The sequence below is a fragment of the Oncorhynchus clarkii genome, chromosome 1 (assembly GCF_045791955.1).
Source record: "Oncorhynchus clarkii lewisi isolate Uvic-CL-2024 chromosome 1, UVic_Ocla_1.0, whole genome shotgun sequence".
Classification (NCBI taxonomy): Eukaryota; Metazoa; Chordata; class Actinopteri; order Salmoniformes; family Salmonidae; genus Oncorhynchus; species Oncorhynchus clarkii.
The window spans coordinates 12,478,828-12,505,963 of NC_092147.1; the positions used below are offsets into that span (position 1 = coordinate 12,478,828).

General features: G+C 45.2%; 1 protein-coding gene across 2 annotated transcripts in view; it reads right to left on the reverse strand.

The window, feature by feature from the left end:
* LOC139423385 (FYVE and coiled-coil domain-containing protein 1-like) overlaps positions 1 to 27,136 on the reverse strand; it is a 42,633-nt gene that overhangs the window by 15,233 nt on the left and 264 nt on the right. The window contains exons 2-11 of one of the 2 annotated variants that reach the window (XM_071175098.1): positions 21,492 to 21,592; positions 19,628 to 19,734; positions 19,173 to 19,298; positions 18,431 to 18,537; positions 17,542 to 17,685; positions 17,315 to 17,408; positions 14,619 to 17,135; positions 13,298 to 13,390; positions 10,825 to 10,943; positions 3,815 to 3,982 (exon numbers count right to left, since the gene is read on the reverse strand). In XM_071175098.1, coding sequence (XP_071031199.1) covers positions 3,815 to 3,982; positions 10,825 to 10,943; positions 13,298 to 13,390; positions 14,619 to 17,135; positions 17,315 to 17,408; positions 17,542 to 17,685; positions 18,431 to 18,537; positions 19,173 to 19,298; positions 19,628 to 19,734; positions 21,492 to 21,546 — 3,530 coding nt within the window. In that variant the 5' untranslated portion in view covers positions 21,547 to 21,592. Of the gene's footprint in view, positions 1 to 3,814; positions 3,983 to 10,824; positions 10,944 to 13,297; positions 13,391 to 14,618; positions 17,136 to 17,314; positions 17,409 to 17,541; positions 17,686 to 18,430; positions 18,538 to 19,172; positions 19,299 to 19,627; positions 19,735 to 21,491; positions 21,596 to 27,136 lie in introns of both variants that reach the window. The other variant, XM_071175124.1, reaches the window with a different exon arrangement.

Consider the following 27,136-nt stretch of genomic DNA (forward strand, 5'->3'; position numbering starts at 1 on the left):
TCCCTGTAAAAATGAGCTCAATAAAGTCAACAAAATCATTATTCATGCTATTCTGGTTATATTGTCCTAATCTAATTTTACATGCACTTCCAACGACCCCCTGTTCTGATGTACTGTACGTCTCTCTGCCAATGAGCAGTTGGAATATAAAACAATGTAGGAGTAAATTAAGACAAACAAAAAAGATTGTGGTTAAATAAGGACACCCCAGGGGAGCTGGCATTGTGTTTTATGCCCTACAGGGGATGAGAGCTATGCAAATAGGAGAGACACACACACACATATACACACATACACACACACACATAGAGAGAGAGAGAGAGAGAGAGACACATAGACACAGACACAGAGAGAGAGAGAGCGAAAGAGAGACACACCCAGACACAGAAAAAGAGAGAAAGAGCGAGAGAGCAATGCCTGCCAAAAAAACTGAAAATTCATAAGCAGACGAGAGCTGTCGCTTTCTGTTCCCTCTTAATATCCCCCCTCGCTGTCTTCCTCCTTGATATCCCCCTCTCACTGTCTTCCTCCTTGATATCCCCCTCTCGCTGTCTTCCTCCTTGTTATCCCCCTTTTGCTGTCTTCCTCCTTGATATCCCCCTCTCGCAGTCTTCCTCCTTGATATCCCCCTCTCACTGTCTTCCTCCTTGATATTCCCCTCTCACTGTCTTCCTCCTTGATATCCCCCCTCGCTGTCTTCCTCCTTGATATCCTCCTCTCGCTGTCTTCCTCCTTGATATCCCCCCTCACTGTCTTCCTCCTTGATATCCCCCCTCGCTGTCTTCCGCCTTGATATCCCCCCCTCGCTGTCTTCCTCCTTGATATCCCCCTCTCACTGTCTTCCTCCTTGATATCCCCCTCACTGTCTTCCTCCTTGATATCCCCCCTCACTGTCTTCCTCCTTGATATCCCCTCTCACTGTCTTCCTCCTTGATATCCCCCTCGCTGTCTTCCTCCTTGATATCCCCCTCTCGCTGTCTTCCTCCTTGATATCCCCCTCTCACTGTCTTCCTCCTTGATATCCCCCTCACTGTCTTCCTCCTTGATATCCCCCCTCACTGTCTTCCTCCTTGATATCCCCTCTCACTGTCTTCTTCCTTGATATCCCCCCTCGCTGTCTTCCTCCTTGATATCCCCCTCTCGCTGTCTTCCTCCTTGATATCCCCCCTCACTGTCTTCCTCCTTGATATCCCCTCTCCCTGTCTTCCTCCTTGATATCCCCCTCGCTGTCTTCCTCCTTGATATCCCCCTCTCGCTGTCTTCCTTCTTGATATCCCCCTCTCACTGTCTTCCTCCTTGATATCCCCCTCTCACTGTCTTCCTCCTTGATATCCCCCCTCACTGTCTTCCTCCTTGATATCCCCCCTCACTGTCTTCCTCCTTGATATCCCCTCTCACTGTCTTCCTCCTTGATATCCCCCTCGCTGTCTTCCTCCTTGATATCCCCCTCTCGCTGTCTTCCTTCTTGATATCCCCCTCTCGCTGTCTTCCTCCTTGATATCCCCCTCTCACTGTCTTCCTCCTTGATATCCCCCCTCACTGTCTTCCTCCTTGATATCCCCCCTCACTGTCTTCCTCCTTGATATCCCCTCTCACTGTCTTCCTCCTTGATATCCCCCCTCGCTGTCTTCCTCCTTGATATCCCCATCGCTGTCTTCCTTCCTGATATCCCCTCTCACTGTCTTCCTTCTTGATATCCCCCCTCGCTGTCTTCCTCCTTGATATCCCCCTCGCTGTCTTCCTCCCTGATATCCCCCTCACTGTCTTCCTCCTTGATATCCCCCTCTCTGTCTTCCTCCCTGATATCCCCTCTCACGGTCTTCCTTCTTGATATCCCCTCTCACTGTCTTCCTCCTTGATATCCCCCTCTCTGTCTTCCTCCCTGATATCCCCTCTCACTGTCTTCCTTCTTGATATCCCCCCTCGCTGTCTTCCTCCCTGATATCCCCCTCACTGTCTTCCTCCTTGATATCCCCCCTCGCTGTCTTTCTCCCTGATATCCCCTCTCACTGTCTTCCTCCTTGATATCCCCCTCTCACTGTCTTCCTCCCTGATATCCCCTTCACTGTCTTCCTCCTTGATATCCCCCTCACTGTCTTCCTCCCTGATATCCCCCTCGCTGTCTTCCTCCCTGATATCCCCTCTCACTGTCTTCCTTCTTGATATCCCCCTCGCTGTCTTCCTCCCTGATATCCCCCTCTCTGTCTTCCTCCCTGATATCCCCTCTCACTGTCTTCCTCCCTGATATCCCCCCTCGCTGTCTTCCTCCCTGATATCCCCCTCTCGCCGTCTTCCTCCTTGATATCCCCCTCTCGCTGTCTTCCTTCTTGATATCCCCCCTCGCTGTCTTCCTCCCTGATATCCCCCTCTCGCTGTCTTCTTCCTTGATATCTTGGGATTCTTTCTGAATTCCGAATGGACTACTCCTAGGCAAAGATCCCTCCTTTCGTCAGATCCCTCTCTCCCTCCTTTATGTCAGATCCCTCCCTCCCTCATTTTCATCAGATCCCTCTCTCCCTCCTTCATGTCAGATCCCTTCCTCCCTCCATTATGTCAGATCCCTCTCTCCCTCCTTTATGTCAGATCCCTTCCTCCCTCCTTTATGTCAGATCCCTCTCTCCCTTCTTTATGTCAGATCCCTCCCTCCTTTATGTCAGATCCCTCCCTCCCTCCTTTTCATCAGATCCCTTTCTCACTCCTTTATGTCAGATCCCTCTTTCCCTCCTTTCATCAGATCCCTCTCTCCCTCTTTGTCAGATCCCTCTCTCCCTCCTTTTCATCAGATCCCTCTCTCCCTCCTTTATGTCAGATCCCTCTCTCCCTCCTTTTCATCAGATCCCTCTCTCCCTCCTTTTCATCAGATCCCTCTCTCCCTCCTTTCCATCAGATCCCTCTCTCCCTCCTTTTCATCAGATCCCTCTCTCCCTCCTTTTCATCAGATCCCTCTCTCCCTCCTTTTCGTCAGATCCCTCTCTCCCTCCTTTTCGTCAGATCCCTCTCTCCCTCCTTTATGTCAGATCCCTCTCTCCCTCCTTTATGTCAGATCCCTCTCTCCCTCCTTTTCATCAGATCCCTCTCTCCCTCCTTTATGTCAGATCCCTCTCTCCCTCCTTTTCATCAGATCCCTCTCTCCCTCCTTTATGTCAGATCCCTCTCTCCCTCCTTTATGTCAGATCCCTCCCTCCTTTATGTCAGATCCCTCTCTCCCTCCTTTTCATCAGATCTCTCTCCCTCCTTTATGTCAGATCCCTCCCTCCCTCCTTTATGTCAGATCTCTCCCTCCTTTATGTCAGATCCCTCTCTCCCTCCTTTATGTCAGATCCCTCCCTCCTTTGTCAGATCCCTCTCTCCATTCTTTTCATCAGATCCCTCTCTCCCTCCTTTTCATCAGATCCCTCCCTCCCTCCTTTATGTCAGATCCCTCTCTCCCTCCTTTTCATCAGATCCCTCCCTCCCTCCTTTATGTCAGATCCCTCCCTCCTTTGTCAGATCCCTCTCTCCCTCCTTTTCATCAGATCCCTCCCTCCCTCCTTTTCATCAGATGAGACTGTCAGTGGTGAGATGGCATTACAAAGACCCATACTGTGCTCGCTATGGGAGAGCATCCTCAGAGGACACACTCCCCACAGGACTCAGCCAAGAGGGTAGAACCAGACCTTGCTATCTGATCACCCAAACGAAGGCAGAAAACAACAACACCCTTTCCAGTTTCTAAACAAAAGCCTGTCTTAGATCTACAGATCAAAGGTTCAGCTGTCGCTTTGTATTTTTCTTCCCGCGCTCAGGATAGTGCAGAGGAGGGACTAGGTCGTACTTGATAAGTTCGATGAGGCGCTCCTCCAGGGTGCTCTTGGTTCGGTATAGGTCGTCGATCTCTGCGGTCGTCCTAAGGTAATAACTACGTTTGTCCACCTCGGCCTGCTCCAGTTTCTGCTTTAGCTCCTCACACACCGCCTGGACCGTTGAGAGAGCCTCCTCAGCACTAAATGACAGAGAGATAAGGGAGAGAAAAATATTAAAGTACAAGGCTCTGCATGGTCAATCCGACATCTAAAGTTGCCGTACAGCATTTACTGCAATGAGGACTCCACAGAAGTCAGAGCATTCATACTTCTTGCGCATCGCGGAGCAGAGTCGAGCTGCTGTGAAGGAAGTTGTCAAGGAAGTTAGATTGTATTTATACAGGACCTCCTGCCCCTACCTACCATCAACCAATCATGTCAATGCGGAGCTATACGGAGCCCTTCGCAGTGCGGCGCTAGCTCGATTTGGCCTTCGCAAGCCTCCGGAGGCTCCGCAATTGCATCACACTCTCTGTACAGAGACTCCGGATCGCATTTCTGGAGTAAGCATAAATTGGCTTTAACTGCCCACTAAATATTTGTACAAGTTAATATTCTGTTAACTCATCCCAAATAATGTTGTTGACTTGTCCTATACTAGTATATGTGGCCAAAACATAAATTGGAGAAAAAACACTTCAAAAACCCCACCTCAAACTTGTATCTCAAAAAGATTGTTTAAAAAATGCTTGCTATTTCCTCATAGAGCATGATGTCATGTTGGCTTGTTGGCTGAGCTGGCCAATCAGCGGTCTACTTCCATGAATATTTTAATGACTGGTATACGCCCACCCCATTTTGTTGTTGAGGTACTCCCACTTATTTCCAACACATGAAAGCTGCTTTTTAACATACTTAGTAATAAAAACGTTAAATTAATTATAGGCCATATTTCATAGAAATCTGGAAATACTGGACAGTTACTTTAAGAGAATGGAAGAGGGAGTGTGTACGATTACATGGTGTTGACTGTATCAAATCAAATCAGAGTTTATTTCTCACGTGCGCCGAATACAACAGGTGTAGTAGCCCTCACAGTGAAATGCTGAATACAACAGGTGTAGTAGACCTTACAGTGAAATGCTGAATACAACAGGTATAGTAGATCTTACAGTGAAATGCTGAATACAACAGGTGTAGTAGACCTTACAGTGAAATGCTGAATACAACAGGTGTAGTAGCCCTCACAGTGAAATGCTGAATACAACAGGTGTAGTAGACCTTACAGTGAAATGCTGAATACAACAGGTATAGTAGATCTTACAGTGAAATGCTGAATACAACAGGTGTAGTAGACCTTACAGTGAAATGCTGAATACAACAGGTGTAGTAGACCTCACAGTGAAATGCTGAATACAACAGGTGTAGTAGACCTTACAGTGAAATGCTGAATACAACAGGTGTAGTAGACCTCACAGTAAAATGCTGAATACAACAGGTGTAGTAGACCTTACAGTGAAATGCTGAATACAACAGGTATAGTAGATCTTACAGTGAAATGCTGAATACAACAGGTGTAGTAGACCTTACAGTGAAATGCTGAATACAACAGGTGTAGTAGCCCTCACAGTGAAATGCTGAATACAACAGGTGTAGTAGACCTTACAGTGAAATGCTGAATACAACAGGTGTAGTAGACCTCACAGTGAAATGCTGAATACAACAGGTGTAGTAGACCTCACAGTGAAATGCTGAATACAACAGGTGTAGTAGACCTCACAGTGAAATGCTGAATACAACAGGTGTAGTAGCCCTCACAGTGAAATGCTGAATACAACAGGTGTAGTAGACCTCACAGTGAAATGCTGAATACAACAGGTGTAGTAGACTTTACAGTGAAATGCTGAATACAACAGGTGTAGTAGCCCTCACAGTGAAATGCTGAATACAACAGGTGTAGTAGACCTTACAGTGAAATGCTGAATACAACAGGTGTAGTAGACCTCACAGTGAAATGCTGAATACAACAGGTGTAGTAGACCTCACAGTGAAATGCTGAATACAACAGGTGTAGTAGACCTCACAGTGAAATGCTGAATACAACAGGTGTAGTAGCCCTCACAGTGAAATGCTGAATACAACAGGTGTAGTAGACCTCACAGTGAAATGCTGAATACAACAGGTGTAGTAGACTTTACAGTGAAATGCTGAATACAACAGGTGTAGTAGACCTCACAGTGAAATGCTGAATACAACAGGTGTAGTAGACCTCACAGTGAAATGCTGAATACAACAGGTGTAGTAGACCTCACAGTGAAATGCTGAATACAACAGGTGTAGTAGACCTTACAGTGAAATGCTGAATACAACAGGTGTAGTAGACCTCACAGTGAAATGCTGAATACAACAGGTGTAGTAGACCTTACAGTGAAATGCTGAATACAACAGGTGTAGTAGACCTCACAGTGAAATGCTGAATACAACAGGTGTAGTAGACCTTACAGTGAAATGCTGAATACAACAGGTGTAGTAGACCTCACAGTGAAATGCTGAATACAACAGGTGTAGTAGACCTTACAGTGAAATGCTGAATACAACAGGTGTAGTAGACCTTACAGTGAAATGCTGAATACAACAGGTGTAGTAGACCTCACAGTGAAATGCTGAATACAACAGGTGTAGATAGACCTCACAGTGAAATGCTGAATACAACAGGTGTAGTAGACCTTACAGTGAAATGCTGAATACAACAGGTGTAGTAGACCTCACAGTGAAATGCTGAATACAACAGGTGTAGTAGACCTTACAGTGAAATGCTGAATACAACAGGTGTAGTAGACCTCACAGTGAAATGCTGAATACAACAGGTGTAGTAGACCTCACAGTGAAATGCTGAATACGACAGGTGTAGTAGACCTTACAGTGAAATGCCGAATACGACAGGTGTAGTAGACCTTACAGTGAAATGCCGAATACGACAGGTGTAGTAGACCTTACAGTGAAATGCTGAATACAACAGGTGTAGTAGACCTCACAGTGAAATGCTGAATACAACAGGTGTAGTAGACCTCACAGTGAAATGCTGAATACAACAGGTGTAGTAGACCTTACAGTGAAATGCTGAATACAACAGGTGTAGTAGACCTCACAGTGAAATGCTGAATACAACAGGTGTAGTAGACCTCACAGTGAAATGCTGAATACAACAGGTGTAGTAGACCTCACAGTGAAATGCTGAATACAACAGGTGTAGTAGCCCTCACAGTGAAATGCTGAATACAACAGGTGTAGTAGACCTCACAGTGAAATGCTGAATACAACAGGTGTAGTAGACTTTACAGTGAAATGCTGAATACAACAGGTGTAGTAGCCCTCACAGTGAAATGCTGAATACAACAGGTGTAGTAGACCTTACAGTGAAATGCTGAATACAACAGGTGTAGTAGACCTCACAGTGAAATGCTGAATACAACAGGTGTAGTAGACCTCACAGTGAAATGCTGAATACAACAGGTGTAGTAGACCTCACAGTGAAATGCTGAATACAACAGGTGTAGTAGCCCTCACAGTGAAATGCTGAATACAACAGGTGTAGTAGACCTCACAGTGAAATGCTGAATACAACAGGTGTAGTAGACTTTACAGTGAAATGCTGAATACAACAGGTGTAGTAGCCCTCACAGTGAAATGCTGAATACAACAGGTGTAGTAGACCTCACAGTGAAATGCTGAATACAACAGGTGTAGTAGACCTCACAGTGAAATGCTGAATACAACAGGTGTAGTAGACCTTACAGTGAAATGCTGAATACAACAGGTGTAGTAGACCTCACAGTGAAATGCTGAATACAACAGGTGTAGTAGACCTTACAGTGAAATGCTGAATACAACAGGTGTAGTAGACCTCACAGTGAAATGCTGAATACAACAGGTGTAGTAGACCTTACAGTGAAATGCTGAATACAACAGGTGTAGTAGACCTCACAGTGAAATGCTGAATACAACAGGTGTAGTAGACCTTAAAGTGAAATGCTGAATACAACAGGTGTAGTAGACCTTACAGTGAAATGCTGAATACAACAGGTGTAGTAGACCTCACAGTGAAATGCTGAATACAACAGGTGTAGATAGACCTCACAGTGAAATGCTGAATACAACAGGTGTAGTAGACCTTACAGTGAAATGCTGAATACAACAGGTGTAGTAGACCTCACAGTGAAATGCTGAATACAACAGGTGTAGTAGACCTTACAGTGAAATGCTGAATACAACAGGTGTAGTAGACCTCACAGTGAAATGCTGAATACAACAGGTGTAGTAGACCTCACAGTGAAATGCTGAATACAACAGGTGTAGTAGACCTTACAGTGAAATGCCGAATACGACAGGTGTAGTAGACCTTACAGTGAAATGCCGAATACGACAGGTGTAGTAGACCTTACAGTGAAATGCTGAATACAACAGGTGTAGTAGACCTCACAGTGAAATGCTGAATACAACAGGTGTAGTAGACCTTACAGTGAAATGCTGAATACAACAGGTGTAGTAGACCTCACAGTGAAATGCTGAATACAACAGGTGTAGTAGACCTCACAGTGAAATGCTGAATACAACAGGTGTAGTAGACCTCACAGTGAAATGCTGAATACAACAGGTGTAGTAGACCTCACAGTGAAATGCTGAATACAACAGGTGTAGTAGACCTCACAGTGAAATGCTGAATACAACAGGTGTAGTAGACCTCACAGTGAAATGCTGAATACAACAGGTGTAGTAGACCTCACAGTGAAATGCTGAATACAACAGGTGTAGTAGACCTTACAGTGAAATGCTGAATACAACAGGTGTAGTAGACCTTACAGTGAAATGCTGAATACAACAGGTGTAGTAGACTTTACAGTGAAATGCTGAATACAACAGGTGTAGTAGACCTCACAGTGAAATGCTGAATACAACAGGTGTAGTAGACCTCACAGTGAAATGCTGAATACAACAGGTGTAGTAGACCTTACAGTGAAATGCTTAATACAACAGGTGTAGTAGACCTTACAGTGAAATGCTGAATACAACAGGTGTAGTAGACCTCACAGTGAAATGCTGAATACAACAGGTGTAGTAGACCTTACAGTGAAATGCTGAATACAACAGGTGTAGTAGACCTTACAGTGAAATGCTGAATACAACAGGTGTAGTAGACCTTACAGTGAAATGCTCACTTACAGGTTCTAACCAATAGTGCAAAAAAGGTATTAGGTGAACAATAGGTAAGTAAAGAAATAAAATCAACAGTAAAAAAACAGTGAAAAATAACAGTAGCGAGGCTATAAAAGTAGCGAGGCTATAAAAGTAGCAAGGCTACATACAGACACCGGTTAGTCGGGCTGATTGAGGTAGTATGTACATGTAGATATGGTTAAAGTGACCTTGCATATATGATGAACATTGAGTAGCAGTAGCGTAAAGAGGGGTTGGCGGGTAGCGGGACACAATGCAAATAGCCCGGTTAGCCAATGTGCGGGAGCACTGGTTGGTCGGGCCAATTGATGTAGTATGTACATATGTACATGAATGTATAATTAAAGTGACTGTGCATATATGATAAACAGAAAGTAGCAGCAGCGTAAAAGAGGGGTTTGGGGGAGGGTCACAATGCAAATAGTCTGGGTAGCCATTTGATTACCTGTTCAGGAGTCTTATGGCTTGGGGGTAAAAACTGTTGAGTGTCCTAGACTTGACACTCCGGTACCGCTTGCCATGCAGTAGTAGTGAGAACAGTCTATGACTGGGGTGGCTGGGGTCTTTGACAATTTTTAGGGCCGTCCTCTGACACCGCCTGGTGTAGAGGTCCTGGATGGCAGACAGCTTAGCTCCAGTGATGTACTGGGCCGTTCACACTACCCTCTGTAGTGCCTTGCAGTCGGAGGCCGAGCCGTACCAGGCAGTGATGCAACCAGATGCTCTCGATGTTTCAGCTGTAGAACCCTTTGAGGATCTCAGGACCCATGTCAAATCTTTTTAGTTTCCTGAGGGGGAATGGGCTTTGTCGTGCCCTCTTCACAACTGTCTTGGTGTGTTCGGACCATTCTAGTTTGTTGGTGATGTGGACACCAAGGAACTTGAAGCTCTCAACCTGCTCCACTACAGCCCCGGGCGTACTCAGTCCTCCTTTTCCTGTAATCCACAATCATCTCCTTAGTCTAGATTACGTTGAGGGGTAGGCTTTTATTCTGGCACCACCCGGCCAGGTCTCTGACCTTCTCCCTATAGGCTGTCTCGTCGTTGTCGGTGATCAGGCCTACCACTGTTATGTTGTCTGCAAACTTAATGATGGTGTTGGAGTCGTGCCTGGCCATGCAGTCGTGGGTGAACAGGGAGTACAGGAGGGGACTGAGCATGCACCACTGGGGGGCTCCGGTGTCGAGGATCAGTGTGGCAGATGTGTTGCTACCTACCCTCACCACCTGGGGGCGGCCCGTCAGGAAGTCCAGGATCCAGTTGCAGAGGGAGGTGTTTCGTCGCAGGATCCTTAGCTTAGTGATGAGCTTTGAGGGTACTATGGTGTTGAATGCTGAGCTGTAGTCAATGAATAGCATTCTCACATAGGTGCTCCTTTTGTCCAGGGCAGTTTGGAGTGCAATAGAGATTGCATCATCTGTGGATCTGTTTGGACGGTATGCAAATTGGAGTGGGTCTATGGTCTCTGGGATAATGGTGTTGATGTGAGCCATTACCAGCCTTTCAAAGCACTTCATGGCTACAGACGTGAGTGCTACGGGTCTGTAGTTATTTAGGCAGGTTGCCTTTGTGTTTTTGGGCACAGTGACTATGGTGGTCTGCTTGAAACATGTTGGTATTACAGACTCAATCAGGGACATAATCTTTGACTCATGCACTTACATAAGAGAATAGCAGACAGAATTGTCTTGTCGATTCTGTACGATGCGTTTAAAAATATCTTAAGACGGGCTACTTAGCTCATCTAAATGGAAAGGTTGTTTTCTGTGTGGGGTATAATAGGTAAATGCCGGGGTTATAGCCTTACCTGGTGACAGAGTCTCTTAGGTGCTGAATCTCTCCCTCACTCTGACAAATGGCTGCTTCGGACTTTGTGATGTGAGCATCCTTCTCTCCAATCAGCCGTGAGTACTCCTCATTCACCCCCTTCATCAAACATAATCATAACATGCAGTAGTTATAAAAATAGAACCAACAAACTTTCAGAAACAGATGTTTGATCGGTTGATAAATTAATACAGACCAAGGATTAAGAAGTCTACAGAGGAGCGATGCTTTGTAAATTAACAGCCTATCTCTCTCCTTCACTCAGATTGTCATAGCACAGTACAGGCAGATTAATTACAACGTGTCACATCCTGTCTAGGCAAGGACAGGAAGGAGATTAAGACCACTCTGCTCTCTGTTTTATTATACTCGGCTGATGAACACGGAACTCTAATCTGTTTCGTATTAATTAACCCGGTCAAGTGTGTACAGGCCTGCTCTTCTTTCATATTCATTTCTTTGCCCTCCCTCATATGTATTCCTAGGCATCTCTAATGAAAACGTAAAAACATACGCCAGAGCAGACAGGCTGGACGTGTGCACATCTGACTTTGTCATCCACCCAATTATATGATCATCTTATGAATTCTTAAGATTCTTATGAATCTTACTGATTCTTTGCTTTCAGCTATTTCAATGTCAGCTATTTCAATTGGGTCTAATGACAGTGCTGAACAGACATGCCATGTAGCCAATCATTTTTTTCTCTGCCAGTGTTTCCCAAAGTGTTTTACTGTATGTATCTCGATTGTGATTTATTAGGATCCCCATGGTGACGCCAATGGCAACAGCTAGTCTTACTGGGTTCCGGCATATAACGAAATATACATTACAGACAAAAGACATTACAGACAAAAGACATTACAGACAAAAGACATTACAGACAAAAGACATTACAAGACAAGGGATTGAAGACTGTCTGTTATATTGCACTCTTGTCATACAATGCATTCGGAAAGTATTCAGACCCTTTGACTTTTCCCACATTTTGTTATGTTACAGCCTTATTCTAAAATTGATTAAATAAGGAAAAAATCATCACGATACACCCTATTGACAAAGCGAAAACAGGTTAAGAAATTTTTGCAAATGGATTACAAATAAAGAACAGAAATACCTTCCTTCTATACATAAGTATTCAGACCCTTTGCTACTAAATTCGAAATTGAGCTCAGGTGCATCCTGTTTCCATTGATCATCCTTGAGATGTTTCTACAACTTGATTGGAGTCCACCTGTGCTAAATTCAATTGATTGGACATGATTTGGAAAGACACACACCTGTCTATATAAGGTCCCACAGTTGACAGTGCATGTCAGAGCAAAAACCAAGCCATGAGGTTGAAGGAATTGTCCGTAGAGCCCCGAGACAGGATTGTGTCGAGGCACAGATCTGGGGAAGAGTAACAAAAAATGTCTGCAGCATTGAAGGTCCTCAAGAACACAGTGGCCTCCATCATTCTTAAATGGAAGAAGTTTGCAACCACAAAGACTCTTCCTAGAGCTGGCCGCCCAGCCAAACTGAGCAATCGGGGGAGAAGGGCCTTGGTCAGGGAGGTGACCAAGAACCCGATGGTCACTCAGACAGAGCTCCAAAGTTCCTCTGTGGAGATGGGAGAACCTTCCAGAAGGAAGCAGCACTTCACCAATCAGGCCTTTATTGTAGAGTGGCCAGCCGGAAGCCACTCCTCAGTAAAAGGCACATGACAGCCCACTTGGATATTGCCAAAAGACACCTAAAGACTCTCAGACCAGACTCTCTGGTCTGATGAAACCAAGATTTAACTCTTTGGCCTGAATGCCAAGCGTCACGTCTGGAGGAAACCTGGCACCATCCCTACAGTGAAGCATGGTGGTGGCAGCATCATGCTATGGGGATGTTTTGTTCAGGACCTCAGAATGGGGCAAAGGCTCACCTTCCAACAGAACAACAACCCTAAGCACACAGCCAAGACAACCAAGGAGTGGCTTCGGGACAAGTCTCTGAATGTCCTTGAGTGGCCCAGCATCACTGCACCAGGTCAAACATAACTGGAGAGACCTGAAAATAGCTGTGCAGTGATGCTCCCCATTCAACCTGACAGAGCTTGACATGATCTGCAGAGAAGAATGGGAGAAACTCCCCAAATACAGGTGTGCCAAGTTCGTAGCGTCATACCCAAGAAGACTGAAGACTGTAATCACTGCCAAAGGTGCTTCAACAAAGTACTGAGTAATACTTGTGTAAATGTGAACATTTCAGTTGTTTTTTATTGTAAATTTGCAACAATTTATTGAAACCTGTGTTTTCTTTGTCATTATGAGGTATTGTGTGTAGATTGATGAAGAAGAAAAAACAATTTAATATATTTTAGAATAAGGCTGTATTGTAACAAAATTTGGAAAAATACAAGGGGTCTGAATACTTTCTGAATGCACTGTATGTGAATAATGTGAAGAGGTGAAGATACAGACCTCTAACTCTGAGACTTTAGCCTCCAGACCGGACACCCTTTCCTGCTCCTTTGGCAGCTGGACTCTCAGTTTCCCCAGCTCATCATTCACACTCTGGATAGATAGAGAGTAAAACACACAGGTGTTCAAATGGAGAGTAAAACACACAGGTGTTCTAATGGAGCGTAAAATACACAGGCATTCTAATGGAGAGTAAAACACACAGGCGTTCTAATGGAGAGTAAAACACACAGGTGTTCTAATGGAGAGTAAAACACACAGGTGTTCTAATGGAGAGTAAAACACACAGGTGTTCTAATGGAGAGTAAAACACACAGGTGTTCTAATGGACAGTAAAACACACAGGTGTTCTAATGGAGAGTAAAACACACAGGCATTCTAATGGAGAGTAAAACACACAGGCATTCTAATGGAGAGTAAAACACACAGGTGTTCTAATGGAGAGTAAAACACACAGGTGTTCTAATGGAGAGTAAAACACACAGGTGTTCTAATGGAGAGTAAAACACACAGGTGTTCTAATGGACAGTAAAACACACAGGTGTTCTAATGGAGAGTAAAACACACAGGCGTTCTAATGGAGAGTAAAACACACAGGTGTTCTAATGGAGAGTAAAACACACAGGTGTTCTAATGGAGAGTAAAACACACAGGTGTTCTAATGGAGAGTAAAACACACAGGTGTTCTAATGGACAGTAAAACACACAGGTGTTCTAATGGAGAGTAAAACACACAGGCGTTCTAATGGAGAGTAAAACACACAGGTGTTCTAATGGAGAGTAAAACACACAGGTGTTCTAATGGAGAGTAAAACACACAGGTGTTCTAATGGAGAGTAAAACACACAGGTGTTCTAATGGTGCCAAGTAATTATTAACTATTTTATTAATCACATTGCTCTTAATGCTGCTTTTCGACTAACACCAGTGTTACACTAGTGCATACACCTTTATGATATACTAGGGAAATTGTGTCTCCGTAGCTAGGGCTGACAGTGAGGACTTGTGAAGAGCAGAATCAACATCCTCCGCTGGGTGTTGAAGTCCACAGTTAGACATGGTTATTTAAATGTCAGCTGAAAAGTACCAGTGGCCTGGCTTTGGCCCCAAGTTAGAGCAGGTCCGCATGAGTCATGGCCCAGTGAGACACGGGTGCTGACCCCCGCAGATGGAAACAGAAAAGTCTGAGACTTTTGGGTAAACACTGGGTGGAAATACACCATAAACTGCCCTTTCATGTGCTGCCGTAATGATATGATTTTGCTCCTGTCCAGGATTCCCCCAAGGCACACGCTTTTCACAGAACTCCAGTCAAACTCACCTTGATCTGGTTCTGATGATTCATGCTCTCAGAGCTCATCTGGAACTTGACCGCCTCCATCTCCTCCCGACTTGAGTCTTTGAGGCTCCTCACCTGGCCCTCCGCCTTCTCCAGCTTCTCCTGGAGTTCCAGCATGGCTACCGGAAGGTTCTCCATCATCCTCAGCTCCTCTCTCAGGCTGCCGTTCTCCTGGCGAAGGGCGGCCATGCAAGCCTCCTGCCGCTCCACCTCCCTGGACGTCCGCTCTTCTAGCTCCCCTATCCTGCCTGCCTCCCCCGCCCAGCCTTCCTTGGCCTCCTCCCTTTCTGCCGTCAGTCTACATATGGTCATCCCAAGCTCTGCCATCTCTGTATTGGCCCGGTGGAGGCTCTCGCGTGTCTCAGCATTCTCCATGGCCAGCCTCTCGTTCTGGGTCTTGAGTGTGGCCAGCTCTCCTCTGACGGAGGCCTCAGCGGCAGCCAATTCTGCCCGGGTGGCTGCCTCCACCCGGTCACGCTCCCTGCTCAGTGCCTCTTCCCTCTCATTGCACTGCAGGAGCTCGGCTACGTGCCTCTGGTTGAGTGCCTCGGTCTGGGCTTTAAGCTGCTCCGTTAGGGTCCTGAGTTCGTCTCTCTGGGCCTCCGTCACCTCCAGCTGAGCCTGGCTCCTCATCCTGTCCTCCGCAGAGGTGTTCAACTGCACCCTCAGATCCAACACTTCTGCCTGGAGCCTGGTCACTTCCTTCATGTTCACCTCCAGCTGGCCCTCTACCATGGTCATTTTGGCGGTTATCTCCTGGCTCTCCTTGGCCTGGGCAGAGCTCCTCACTAGCTGGGTTCTCTCCACCGTTTGCTTCTCGGTGGTGACCCTCTCTATCAGCTTTGTCTTTTTGGCGCAGGCCTTTTCTGCATCTGTCTTAGCCTTCTCCAGTGCCCTACCCCTGGCCTCTAGGGCCTCCACCCTGGCCTGGAGCTCTACACAGCCTTTCTCCTTGTTCTCGAGCTGGGCCTGCCGGTCTTTGAGCTGCTCCTGCAGGCTGGCCTCACTCCTGCGGGACCGACCCAAGCTCTTCTCCAGCTCTCCGATCTGCCCATGGATGGCCTTCAGCTCATCCTGCATGGAGCTCAGGGCCGCCCTCACTGTGGCCTGCTCCTCCCTCAGGCCTAGGTTCTCCTGCTCCAGCCGTTTACCGGCGGCGTCTGACACCTCGGCAGCCATGGCTGCCCTCTGCAGACTCTCGTCCAAGGCCCGGTTCTCCTCCCGCAGCCTCCTGTCCTTCTCATCCACAGTCACTTTGGCGTCGTCCAGCTGGCTCCTCAACTGCTTGTCAGAGGCCCTCAGAGCAGCCACCTCACCCTCAAGGGCTACCCGGCTTTCTGCCAGCTCCTTCTTCAGCTCCTCATTCCTCTTCACTGTGCCCAGCAACTTCCCGTTCAGCTCCATCAGGTTGGTGCACTGGGTCTTGTACTCCTCGATCCTATTGGCTTGCTCCCTGACGCTGGACTCCAGTTCTGAGAGGTTGGCGCTCAGGCCATCGCGCTCTGTGGTCAGGCTATGGCTCTGGACCTCCAGGTGCTGGAGCTTGTGGGTGCTGGAGAGCAGCTCCGCCTCTCTGCTCTTCAACTGCTTCTTCAGGTAGAGGAGTTCCACCTCCAAGGCTTCTTTCAGATTGCCCATGCTTCCCTGGATCTCCTCTTTCTCTTCCTGCGCCCTGTCCCTGGCCTCCTCGGCCTGTATCTCCCTTTCTTCCAGAGCACTCTGGAGGTCATGCAGCTGCCTCTGCAGGTTGCTGGCCTCCTTCTCCCTCAAAGTCAATGCCCCCTGTAGCTTGTCAATGGCGTTACACTGCTCCTCTGCACACTCTGCGAACTTAGACTTCTCCTCTGCAGCAGACTTTGACAGCGCCTCCAGCTTGGCCTCATCCTCCTTTGCTGCCACCTCCTTGACCCTTAGCTCATTTGCCAGCTTCTCGGCCTGCCGCCTCCTATCCTCTCCCTCTGCCAGAGCCTCTATCTTCCCCCCCTCTGCCTCCTTCAGTCTGTCCAGCAGCTCGTGGATCTTCTGTGCTGAGTCAAAATAGCTGGTCACCTGCTGGCCCTTCTCATCCAACACACCGTCCAGCTTGGCCATTAGTTCTACGTTCTTCCCCTCTGCGGCCACCAGCTTCTCCTGGAGGTGGCGCTGTTCTGCTTCCCTGGCCCTCTCCCCAGCCCTCAGGGTCTCCAGCTCGTGGGACAAGGCCTCCTCACGCCTCTCCAGGGCTTTCAGGGTCCCTTGCATACCCTGCTGTTCCTCCTGTGCGGTCAGCGACACATCCAGCTGCCTCTGGAGCTCCCCCACCACGCCTTTGAGCTCAGCACCCTCCTCCCCCATCAGGCGCACCCTGTCCTGGAGCTCCCGCTGCTTCAGCTCTGACTGGTCCAGCTCCAGGCGGAGCTCGTCCAACATGCTCACCTCCACGCCGGAAGGCAGCGACTCGTTCAGCTCGCTCAGCATGCCCGGGCCGTACTCAGGACTGCCGGGGAACTCATGAGCGTGCTGGGGGAGGGGGGGGGGGGGGTTATTAGAGAAACAGGGTACTAGAGTGAGTACTGCAGACTTGACACATTGTTAAGACTTCACTAGAAATACTGTATGATCTCACAAGATATGACTAGCTCCTTATAGAACCATATTAGTCCCAGTAGAGTAAAAGCTCTGAGGATCTGTGTCAGTACCTGTGAGTATGTGCTGGCCAGGCTGTTAATGCTGGAGCTGCGACTGGGTGGTTTCCACATGTGGCCAGGTGAGTTGGGCATGCCCAGTGTCCTCCTGGAGATAAGAAAACACACATGTGATGAGGGGACATCACCAAGTGTCTACATTTGATCAATTCCTCAATCCAATGCGCAGCATCTTGAGTGTGGGGTGCATTTATAAACATAATGACTTTGCAATTGGTTACCGTGCAAAGGTGGGCCAGGACGAGTCAAGGTCATGACCCCTGGAAGCCACGTCAAACTGGATCTCGTTGAGCTCATACAGGTGACTTACGATGTCAACACTGAGGTGGGATTTCAGCAAGGGGCTGCGAGCATAGTACCAGTCACTGCAAGGAGAAGGAGAGAAGCATATACAGGGAAATGATTTGAGAGATAGGCATAACAACACACATGTGCATACATTCACATAGAAATACCTTCACTAACACACTTGGATTGTTCCTTATATTAAATCACTTCGACACATACAAAAAGTACTTTTTTGCACTAATGTACATGCCTTTTACAAACACACAGGTACATTTCACAAGTACATAGAGCATATAGACGTGGTTCTGTACAACGGGAGAAGTAACTTTTCGAGAAGCGGATTGGTACAAAATGCTGTATCTATACTGAGTCAGACAGCGTCTACTCCCCTCCCACTGAACACTGCTTCCAGTAACCTTTGGCAACATAAGAACCAGCACACTGTTTTTACTCACCTGAGGAACAGGGAAACGTTTACAGAAGTAAAACACCACAAAGGAAAAGAGAAATGAAAGGCGCTAACAAGAATCAGGAAGGAGACGTTGTTTACTTGAAACAATCGATTTCAGAATAGTAGTCTGTAACATAAACAAGTCCCTTCATTTAGCCAAACACTATCCCAGACGTGAACCTATGACCTACGCACCCATGTTTAAAGGCTAAAACTGTTGCTGGAGTGGGGTCAGGTTTGAGATTTGAAAAAGAAAAGTGTCTGCTCACTTTGCAGTTTCCAAGTATGATATTTATTTGAGACTTGACCCCCTCTTTGCAGCAGGGATTTCAACCAATGACCTGTGAATCCTGTGCTGGGTTGAGTTTTACCTGGTCACCCTTTGGTTCATCAGGCACTGCTGCAGCGTGTCGGCCAGTCGCTGGTGCACCAGGGAGTAACGAATGAAAGCCCTGCCTTTCCCCAGAGAAGTCTTCAGCTGGAAGGGAAAAGTACAGGAAATATTCACAGTGCTGTACAGCAAATATATGTGATAGCTGTTCCTCTGCCAATGAGGCCTTAAACTAGCGTATGTTTCCTGAATGTGTCCATTAAAGGTGATAGTTAAAATCAGAGTTCGTCAGACATTTTCATTCCTCAAAAGTGGTCTATAATCAATCATCCATATTCAACTAAATCTGTTGTGTAGATCCTGTTAACAAATAGGATTTGTTTTTCATGGCTAGTATCCACTACCCGGCAGAATGCTAAATTCCCCCATGCCCTTATAACTACTTATCACTGAGACTGACAATTGAATGCATCTATGTTAATTATGCAATCCGTGACAGCTGCAATGTCAGGAGTATTATCCGTTTCATCACACAAGGGAAATATGCGTCAAAGTAGATTTGGTAGATCATTTGTAGATACAGTTAATTTGTTCCTTCATTATTTCACATTTGGTGAAACTGTAATGGTATACATAACTTCAGATATGTTTGCTGTGACCCATAAAAAAGTGGTAAAGAACTCTAAAGATAGAACGTCATTATGTATGAATTACTACTATACATTGTGTAATAACAGTTGACAATCCTTATAATTGACCTTTAAAAGTGCTGATCTCAATACCTCAGGGATGGATTTGACAAAGCGGATACCATCGTTGGCTCCTTTGATCTTGGCCAGACAGTCGCTGAAATAATCCCAGTAGTCTTTTCTGGTGCCAAGAAATGTTGTCTTCTCCTTCTGGTCAAACTGAAAAGCGTAGATGACGTGTTAACGACAAATTGTATGTGACCTACTGTACAGAGATCTGAACAATGCCATATTGGTGAGCATAGCAGGTTGGCCTTGATTTTACTTGGACTCTGTGCGGCGGTTTCCTGGACACAGATTACACCTAATCCTGGATTGAAAAGCATGTTGCTTAATCTGTGTCTGGTAGGAAAAAAAAACGTATTGATCTATAGATGTTTTGATTAATTAACCAGTCCTGGATGTTGCTTTGGGGCCTTGGTCCCGCCTAAAGAAAGGGAAAACACTGTTCGTACTATACCACTGTCTATGAACAGTGAGTGACTCACCTGTAGAAGGTACTCCAGTTTGTAGGAGAATTTCTGCAGATTGGGACTATCATCTGTGATTGGCTCCCCATTCTCCCTGTACTCTTTAGTGAGCTCAGCAACAGCATCTGTGGTTCAGAGAGAGGACAAGAGAGAGAGAGAGAGAGAGAGAGAGAGAGCGAGAGCGACATGTTTTTCCTCTATTTATACAATGTTCTACATTGTAGAATAATAGTGAAGACATAAAGCTATGAAATAGCACATATGTAATCATGTAGCAACCAAAAAAGTGTTAAACAAATCAAAATATATTTTATATTTGAGATTCTTCAAAGTAGCTACCCTTCGCCTTAATGACAGCTTTGCACACTCTTGGCATTCTCTCAACCAGCTTCCAAAAGTCCTGAAGGAGTTCCCACATACGATGAGCACTTGTTGGCTGCTTTTCCTTCACTCTGCGGTCCAACTCATCCCAAACCATCTCAATTGGGTTGAGGTCGGGTGATTGCGAAGGCCAGGTCATCTGAATCAGCACAGCTGTTCTTGCCATAACGTGGACTTGATATTTTACCAAATAGGGCTGTCTTCTGTATATCACCGCTATCTTGTCACAACACAACTGATTGGCTCAAATGCATTAAGGAAAGAAATTCCACAAATTCACTTTTAACAAGGCACACCTGTTAATTGAAATGGATTCCAGGTGACTACCTCATGAAGCTGGTTGAGAGAATGCCAAGAGTGTGCAAAGCTGTCATCAAGGTAAAGGGTGGCTACTTTGAAGAATATCAAATATAAAATATATTTTGATTTGTTTAACACTTTTTTGGTTCCTACATGGTTCCATATGTGGTATTTCATAGTTTTGATGTCTTCACTATTATTGTAGAATGTAGAAAATAGTAAAAAATAAAGAAAAACCCTGGAACGAGTAGGTGTGTCCAAACTTTTGACTGGTACTGTACATCGACGTTACACAAGTATTCCCCTCACTCATACACAGCTGACAGGAACTGAGTTTCTACTACACGAGCTTTACCTGTTGAGAGAAACACATTACTGTGATCGTCCCTGACTTGGTAGCCTCTTTCTCCTGAACTAAACAAAAAAAAACGTAAATCGATCTAGGCCAATAGGCACAGTATCTGTGGAACGTTTTAAGTGGGCACAGAAACCCTAAAATTTCTAGAAACCATTACAATGTACCAAAAATACAGTACACACAGTCAGATGTAATATCCTCACAGTGCCCTGGATACATTTCAATGGTTTCCAGGTCATATACAGGTCAAACCAGATGGAGTCAAAAGCCCAGTATATCCACCCAGGCATGTCTCCCCAACCCCTACCCACAACCTCTAACTCCACACAGATGACCCCTTCCTCACACATCCCAGCTCAGTACAATTACCCACTTGCCTCTCATCCAGCGTAAAAACAGGAAAGACACCCGTGACGGGTGCACCCTGAGGCTAAGCACCCCCTCTCTCTCTCGCTGCATGCTGACAGGGCCTCTCTGTCGCCCCAGCCACACCCTGGGGGGTACACCCCGGGGACTGGGGGAGAGGGTCGGCTCCATGATGTCGTCCCAATGAGGAGACCGGACAACCAATGTGTGGAAAGAAATGCTGTCGGGCTTGAAGCCGAGGCCAAGCCAGTTACATCGAGGCCACTGCAACCCTTCTGTCACTTTCTCTACCTCTGTGATCCTACTCTCTTTCTATCTTTCTCTCCCTCTCTGACTCTCGATGTCAGCCGACAGTGGTGGTCTACCCCTGTAACTATCACACAGGCCCGCACGCACTGGTTGTTACAAAGGGACCGACACGCGAGAAGTCACACGCAGTCACGCACACGCACACAAAAACACACAATGGCAGTGTACCATGCAGATCTCTGATAATCCTCTGAAGCTGGCTCTCCCCCACACCGCCGGCCATGGTCCGACTGGCTCTATGGCAACCAGGTCACGGGGTGATACACAGTCTGCTGAATCAGAGAATCAGATGGACAGTCAGGAACAAAAGACAAGCATGTACTGACACACACACACACGCGGGCGGGCGGACTGGGACCAAAAATCTACCCCCATTATTAGCTACATAATGATCATTTAGACAATTTAGACAATCCGACTGGGCTAAAAATGGACCAGCCCAACATCTCAGTACTACATCCCTTTCTCATTCTATCTGTCATTCACTCACTATATCACACACACACATGCATGCAAACACACACATACAGTCAAACACACACACACACACTTTCATTACACATTTCTAAGCACCGCTGGAGACCATGCTGTGTTTCCCAACTTGTGGTTTGAACTCCACCTACCTTGGTCGTGGCTAAAAAAAATAAAATATTTGATTCTGGTACATAAGCCTGTGAGCTCAGTGTTACCTCAAGACAAGTCTGAGAAAGAAATAGATGAGCTTTCTATGAGTTCCACAGGGAACTCACTTTTAGAATATGGTATTCTTGGATTTTGAATATGGTATTCTTGGATTCTGAATATGGTGTTCTTGGATTCTAAATATGGTGTTCTTGGATTCTGAATATGGTGTTCTTGGATTCTGAATATGGTGTTCTTGGATTCTGAATATGGTGTTCTTGGATTCTAAATATGGTGTTCTTGGATTCTGAATATGGTGTTCTTGGATTCTGAATATGGTGTTCTTGAATTCTGAATATGGTGTTCTTGGCTGCCTGGTTGCATAGAGATCACCCTCTGCGAGGCCAGAACAAACAGCTGCATCTGGTTTTCATGGGAAATGGAAAGAGATCCTGTGACGCAACTACCACATTTGGACGTTAACAACAAATATTGTACAGTATGAAGATAGGCAGAAACTGCTTCTCCAGGTGAAATCCCTGATCACACTTGTAGGTGAACGTCATGACCACGTTGGCTTGCTAAGCTCATGCGTAGAAACACGTCAGCGGGTTTAATGGTCATCTCGCACTGAACTGAGCATGTGCAGGCCGTCAAATCAAAAGCACTTCTTCGATATAAGTTGTTTTGGACAAAAATGAAAAAGTGTCAGTTTGTCACGTTCACGAGGTTGGAGTATTAAGATGTTCAACTAGTTAAGTCATTTGCTCAAATCTAGGTCGTGCCTTTAGATTTCAAGAAAATTAACAAAGGAATCATTTTTCACTTCACTCATTGACTTCTCAAACTCCAAACCCCGGCCTGGTCTGTTTAGTCTGTTTCGCAAGTTCCACCTATGGTTTTTAGAAACGTTGTATTAACAAAGCGAAACCAGGCAACACGCCACCTTTACATACTGGCCACACCAGCACGTTGCGTGTGCGAGTGTGGCAAAATAAATGTACACATACATTACATGGCCAAAAGTATGTCACCTCCTCGTCGAACATCTCATTCCAAAATCATGGGCGTTAATATGGAGGTGTTAATATGGAAGGCTTTCCACTAGATGTTGGAACATTGCTGCGGGGACTTGTTTCCATTCAGCCACAAGAGCATTAGTGAGGTAGGGCACTGATGTTGGGCAATTAGGCCTGGCTAGCAGTCGGTGTTCCAATTCATCCCAAAGGTGTTCGATGGGATTGAGGTCAGGGCTCTGTGCAGGTCAGTCAAATTCTTCCACACCGATTTCGACAAACCATTTCTGTATAGACCTCACTTTGTGCACGGGGGCAATGCACGGGGGCATTGCACAGGGGGCATTGCACGGGGGCATTGGGGTGGCAGGTACCCTAGTGGTTAGAGCGTGGGCCATTAAACGAAAGGTTGCTGGGTCAAATCCCTGAGCTGACAAGGTAAAAATCTGTTGTTCTACCCCTGAACAAGGCAGTTAACCCACTGTTCCCCGGTAGGCCTTCATTGCAAATAAGAATTTGTTCTTAACTAACTTGCCTAGTTAAATAATGTTTAAATAAATAAAAAACAATTACCTTGTTATGTTGAAAGAGGAAAGGGCCTTCCCCAAACTGTTGCCACAAAGTTGGAAGCATAGAATAGTCTAGAATGTCATTGTATGTTGTAGCATTAAGATTTCCCTTCACTGGAACTAAGGAGCCTGAACCATGAAAAACAGCCCCAGGCCATTATTCCTCCTCCACCGAACTTTACAGTTGGTACTATGCATTGGGGCAGGGAAAATAACAATCCAATGTTTATATCCCAGGACAAATTAGCTGGCAACAGCAAGCTAGCTATCTAAATGTCCATGAATGTCTCATGTGTTTCTTCCTGTCCCCATTAATATAGTTGGTTCAGAGTTATTTTTGATATTTCAAACTGCATGTCCTGATCTCATCCTGTGTGGATGGACAAAATCAACATGTGCAAGATGGCGCACACGGACGCCCAGTGTAGTCAGCATGTAACTCCTCCTCCACATTTACTGGATTGGTTCTCCAGAGCAGAAGATAACCTTCCACGACAGGGCCATAAAAAATGAAATGCTGCTCAGGTGTTTCCGTTATGCCTGCTACGTCACATGCTGACTAAACTGGGCACGTGCATGCGTCCGCGTGCACCATAACACACATGTTGATTTTGTCCATCTAGACACGCAGATTGAAATATCAAAACAAACTCCGAACCAACTATATTAATTTGGGACAGATCGAAACCCATGAAACATTTATGGACATTTAGCCAGCTAGCGAATATGTCCTGGGATATAAACATTGGGTTGTTATTTTACCTGAAATGCACAAGGTCCTTTTTTTCTGGAACTTTGTAGAATTTTGACTCATTTTGAGTTAAAAGGTGAAACCTAGTTAGTTTCTAGTAATCTCTCCTCCTTCAGTCTTCTTCTTCTGTGGACTTTATATGGCGGTTGGCAACCAACTTTAAGGTGCATTACCACCACCAACTGGACTTGCCAAATTCTATTTTAGCGCCTGGCTACTCAGACACCAGTTGACGTGCACGAGCGTTTTGGATGAAATTATTGAATAACATGTATGTGTACATTTATTTTGCAACGTTCTTGCAGGCAACGCAGGTGGTGTGGTCAGCATGTTAGGTTACATAGAGATTCTTCCATTTACCACAGCATCCATTGCCTCACCTCCACACCTATCATTTACTGTACTGAGAGTTTTGCTTAGTCTTATCTACGATAGGTGAAGTGGATATTATTAGGTTGGCACTCAGGCTACAAAGGCAAAATGTCTATAAAATATGCAATCCAACCTTCAGGCCAATTCTAAAATAACGTATCAGACTTCTTAATTCAACTGTCTTTTATTTTGGTTCTTCCTTTCTTTTTTTATCAACGTTCTTTCTCTCTCTATCTATCTTAGCCTAGTAACGCAGTTTAATGTGATGGCTGCAAATGTGCACTGTATTATACACAGTTGAAGTCGGAAGTTAACATACACTTGGGTTGGAGTCATTAAAACTAGTTTTTCAACCACTCCAAAAATGTCTTGTTAACAAACTATAGTTTTGGTAAGTTGTTTAGGACATCTAAAGTAATTTTCTAACAATTGTTTAAAGACAGATTATTTCACTTATTGTTCACTGTATCACAATTCCAGTGGGTCGGAAGTTTAATAATTACACTAAGTTGTCTGTGCCTTTAAACAGCTTGGAAAATTCCAGAAAATGATGTCATGGCTTTAGAAGCTTCTGATAGGCTAATTGACATCATTGGAATCAATTGGAGGTGTACCTGTGGATGTATTTCAAGACCTACCTTCAAACTCAGTGCCTCTTTGCTTGACATCATGGGAAAATCAAAAGAAATCAACCAAGAAAATCAGCCAGTCTGCAAAAAATGTGGTTCATCCTTGGGAGCAATTTCCAAACGCCTAAAGGTACCACGTTCATCTGTACAATCAATAGTATGCAAGTATAAACACCATGGGACCACGCAGCCGTCATACCGCCCAGAAAGGAGACGCGTTCTTTCTCCTAGAGATGAACGTACTTTGGTGCGAAAAGTGCAAATCAATCCCAGAACAACAGCAAAGGACCTTGTGAAGATGCTGGAGGAAACAGGTACAAAAGTGTCTATATCCACAGTAAAACGAGTCCTATATCGACATAACCTGAAAGGACGCTCAGCAAGGAAGAAGCCACTGCTCCAAAACCGCCATAAAAAAAGCCAGACTACGGTTTGCAACTGCACATGGGGACAAAGATCATACTTTTTGGAGAAATGTCCTCTGGTCTGATGAAACAAAAATAGAACTGTTTGGTCATAATGACCATGGTTATGTTTGGTGGAAAAAGGGGGAGGCTTGCAAGTCGAAGAACACCATGCCAACCGTGAAGCACGGGGGTGGCAGCATCATGTTGTGGGGGTGCTTTGCTGAGGAGGGACTGGTGCACTTCACAAAATAGATGGCATCATGAGGCAGAAAAATTATGTGAATATATTGAAGCAACATCTCAAGACATCAGTCAGTAAGTTAAAGATTGGTCGCAAATTAGTCTTCCAAATGGACAATGACCCCATACATACTTCCAAAGTGGCTTAAGGACAACAGAGTCAAGGTATTGGAGTGGCCATCACAAAGCCCTGACCTCAATCCAGTAGAACATTTGTGGGCAGAACTGAAAAGTTTACACCAGCTCTGTCAGGAGGAATTGGCCAAAATTCACCCAAATTATTGTGGGAAGGCTGTCCGAAACATTAGACCCAAGATAAACAATGTAAAGGGAATGCCACCAAATAGTAATTGAGTGTATGTAAACTTTTGACCCACTGGGAATGTGATGAAAGAAATAAAAGCTGAAATAAATAATTATATTATTCTATTATTCTGACATTTCACATTCTTAAAATAAAGTGGTGATCCTAACTGACCTAAAACAGGGATTTTTACTAGGATTAAATGTCAGGAATTGTGAAAACCTGAGTTTAAATGTATTTGGCTAAGGTGTATGTAAACTTCCAACTTCAACTGTATATTGCGTGTGTGTTTAAATTGCATAGTTGTATCCTCTGAGTGGAACAGACTGTATTGTGGCTGCAACAAGAATCAGATCATTGAAAACTGTTGCGTAAGAACAGGGTAATGTTTAGCGTAAGAACAGGGTAATGTTTAACTATCAATCCCCGGAATGCGAAAACATTGGGCACTAGTCCTTTAAACATTTTACTTGACGCTTAAAGTTGATTATGTTCGCACACAACAAGGTTTTATTCATGAGAAAATCCATCGATCGATTGTAATACGCGAGAGACTAAAAAGGTTCACTCAGACCGCGATGTTGCCAAAAGAGGAAGTGGGGAGGAACTGTAAACTAAGTGAAACTATTCCTACATTGTTGTATAATTTTGCTAATTGTTGGATAAAGGGAACCGAAAACTGGGAGCGGATTTATTATGGTTTGTATTTCAAAAAGAACAAGCTGTCCAAACGTAACAATATAGACTGTACTTCATTCTTAATAGCTATTCAAATTAAAACACTAATTGCCAAATAATTTGACTCTAGACTACAGTATGTTAAACAACACATTTGACTAAAACCCTAAATAAAATGGGCTGGTATGTCCACATAGCTAATAATGTTGTTATTATCTGACTATAT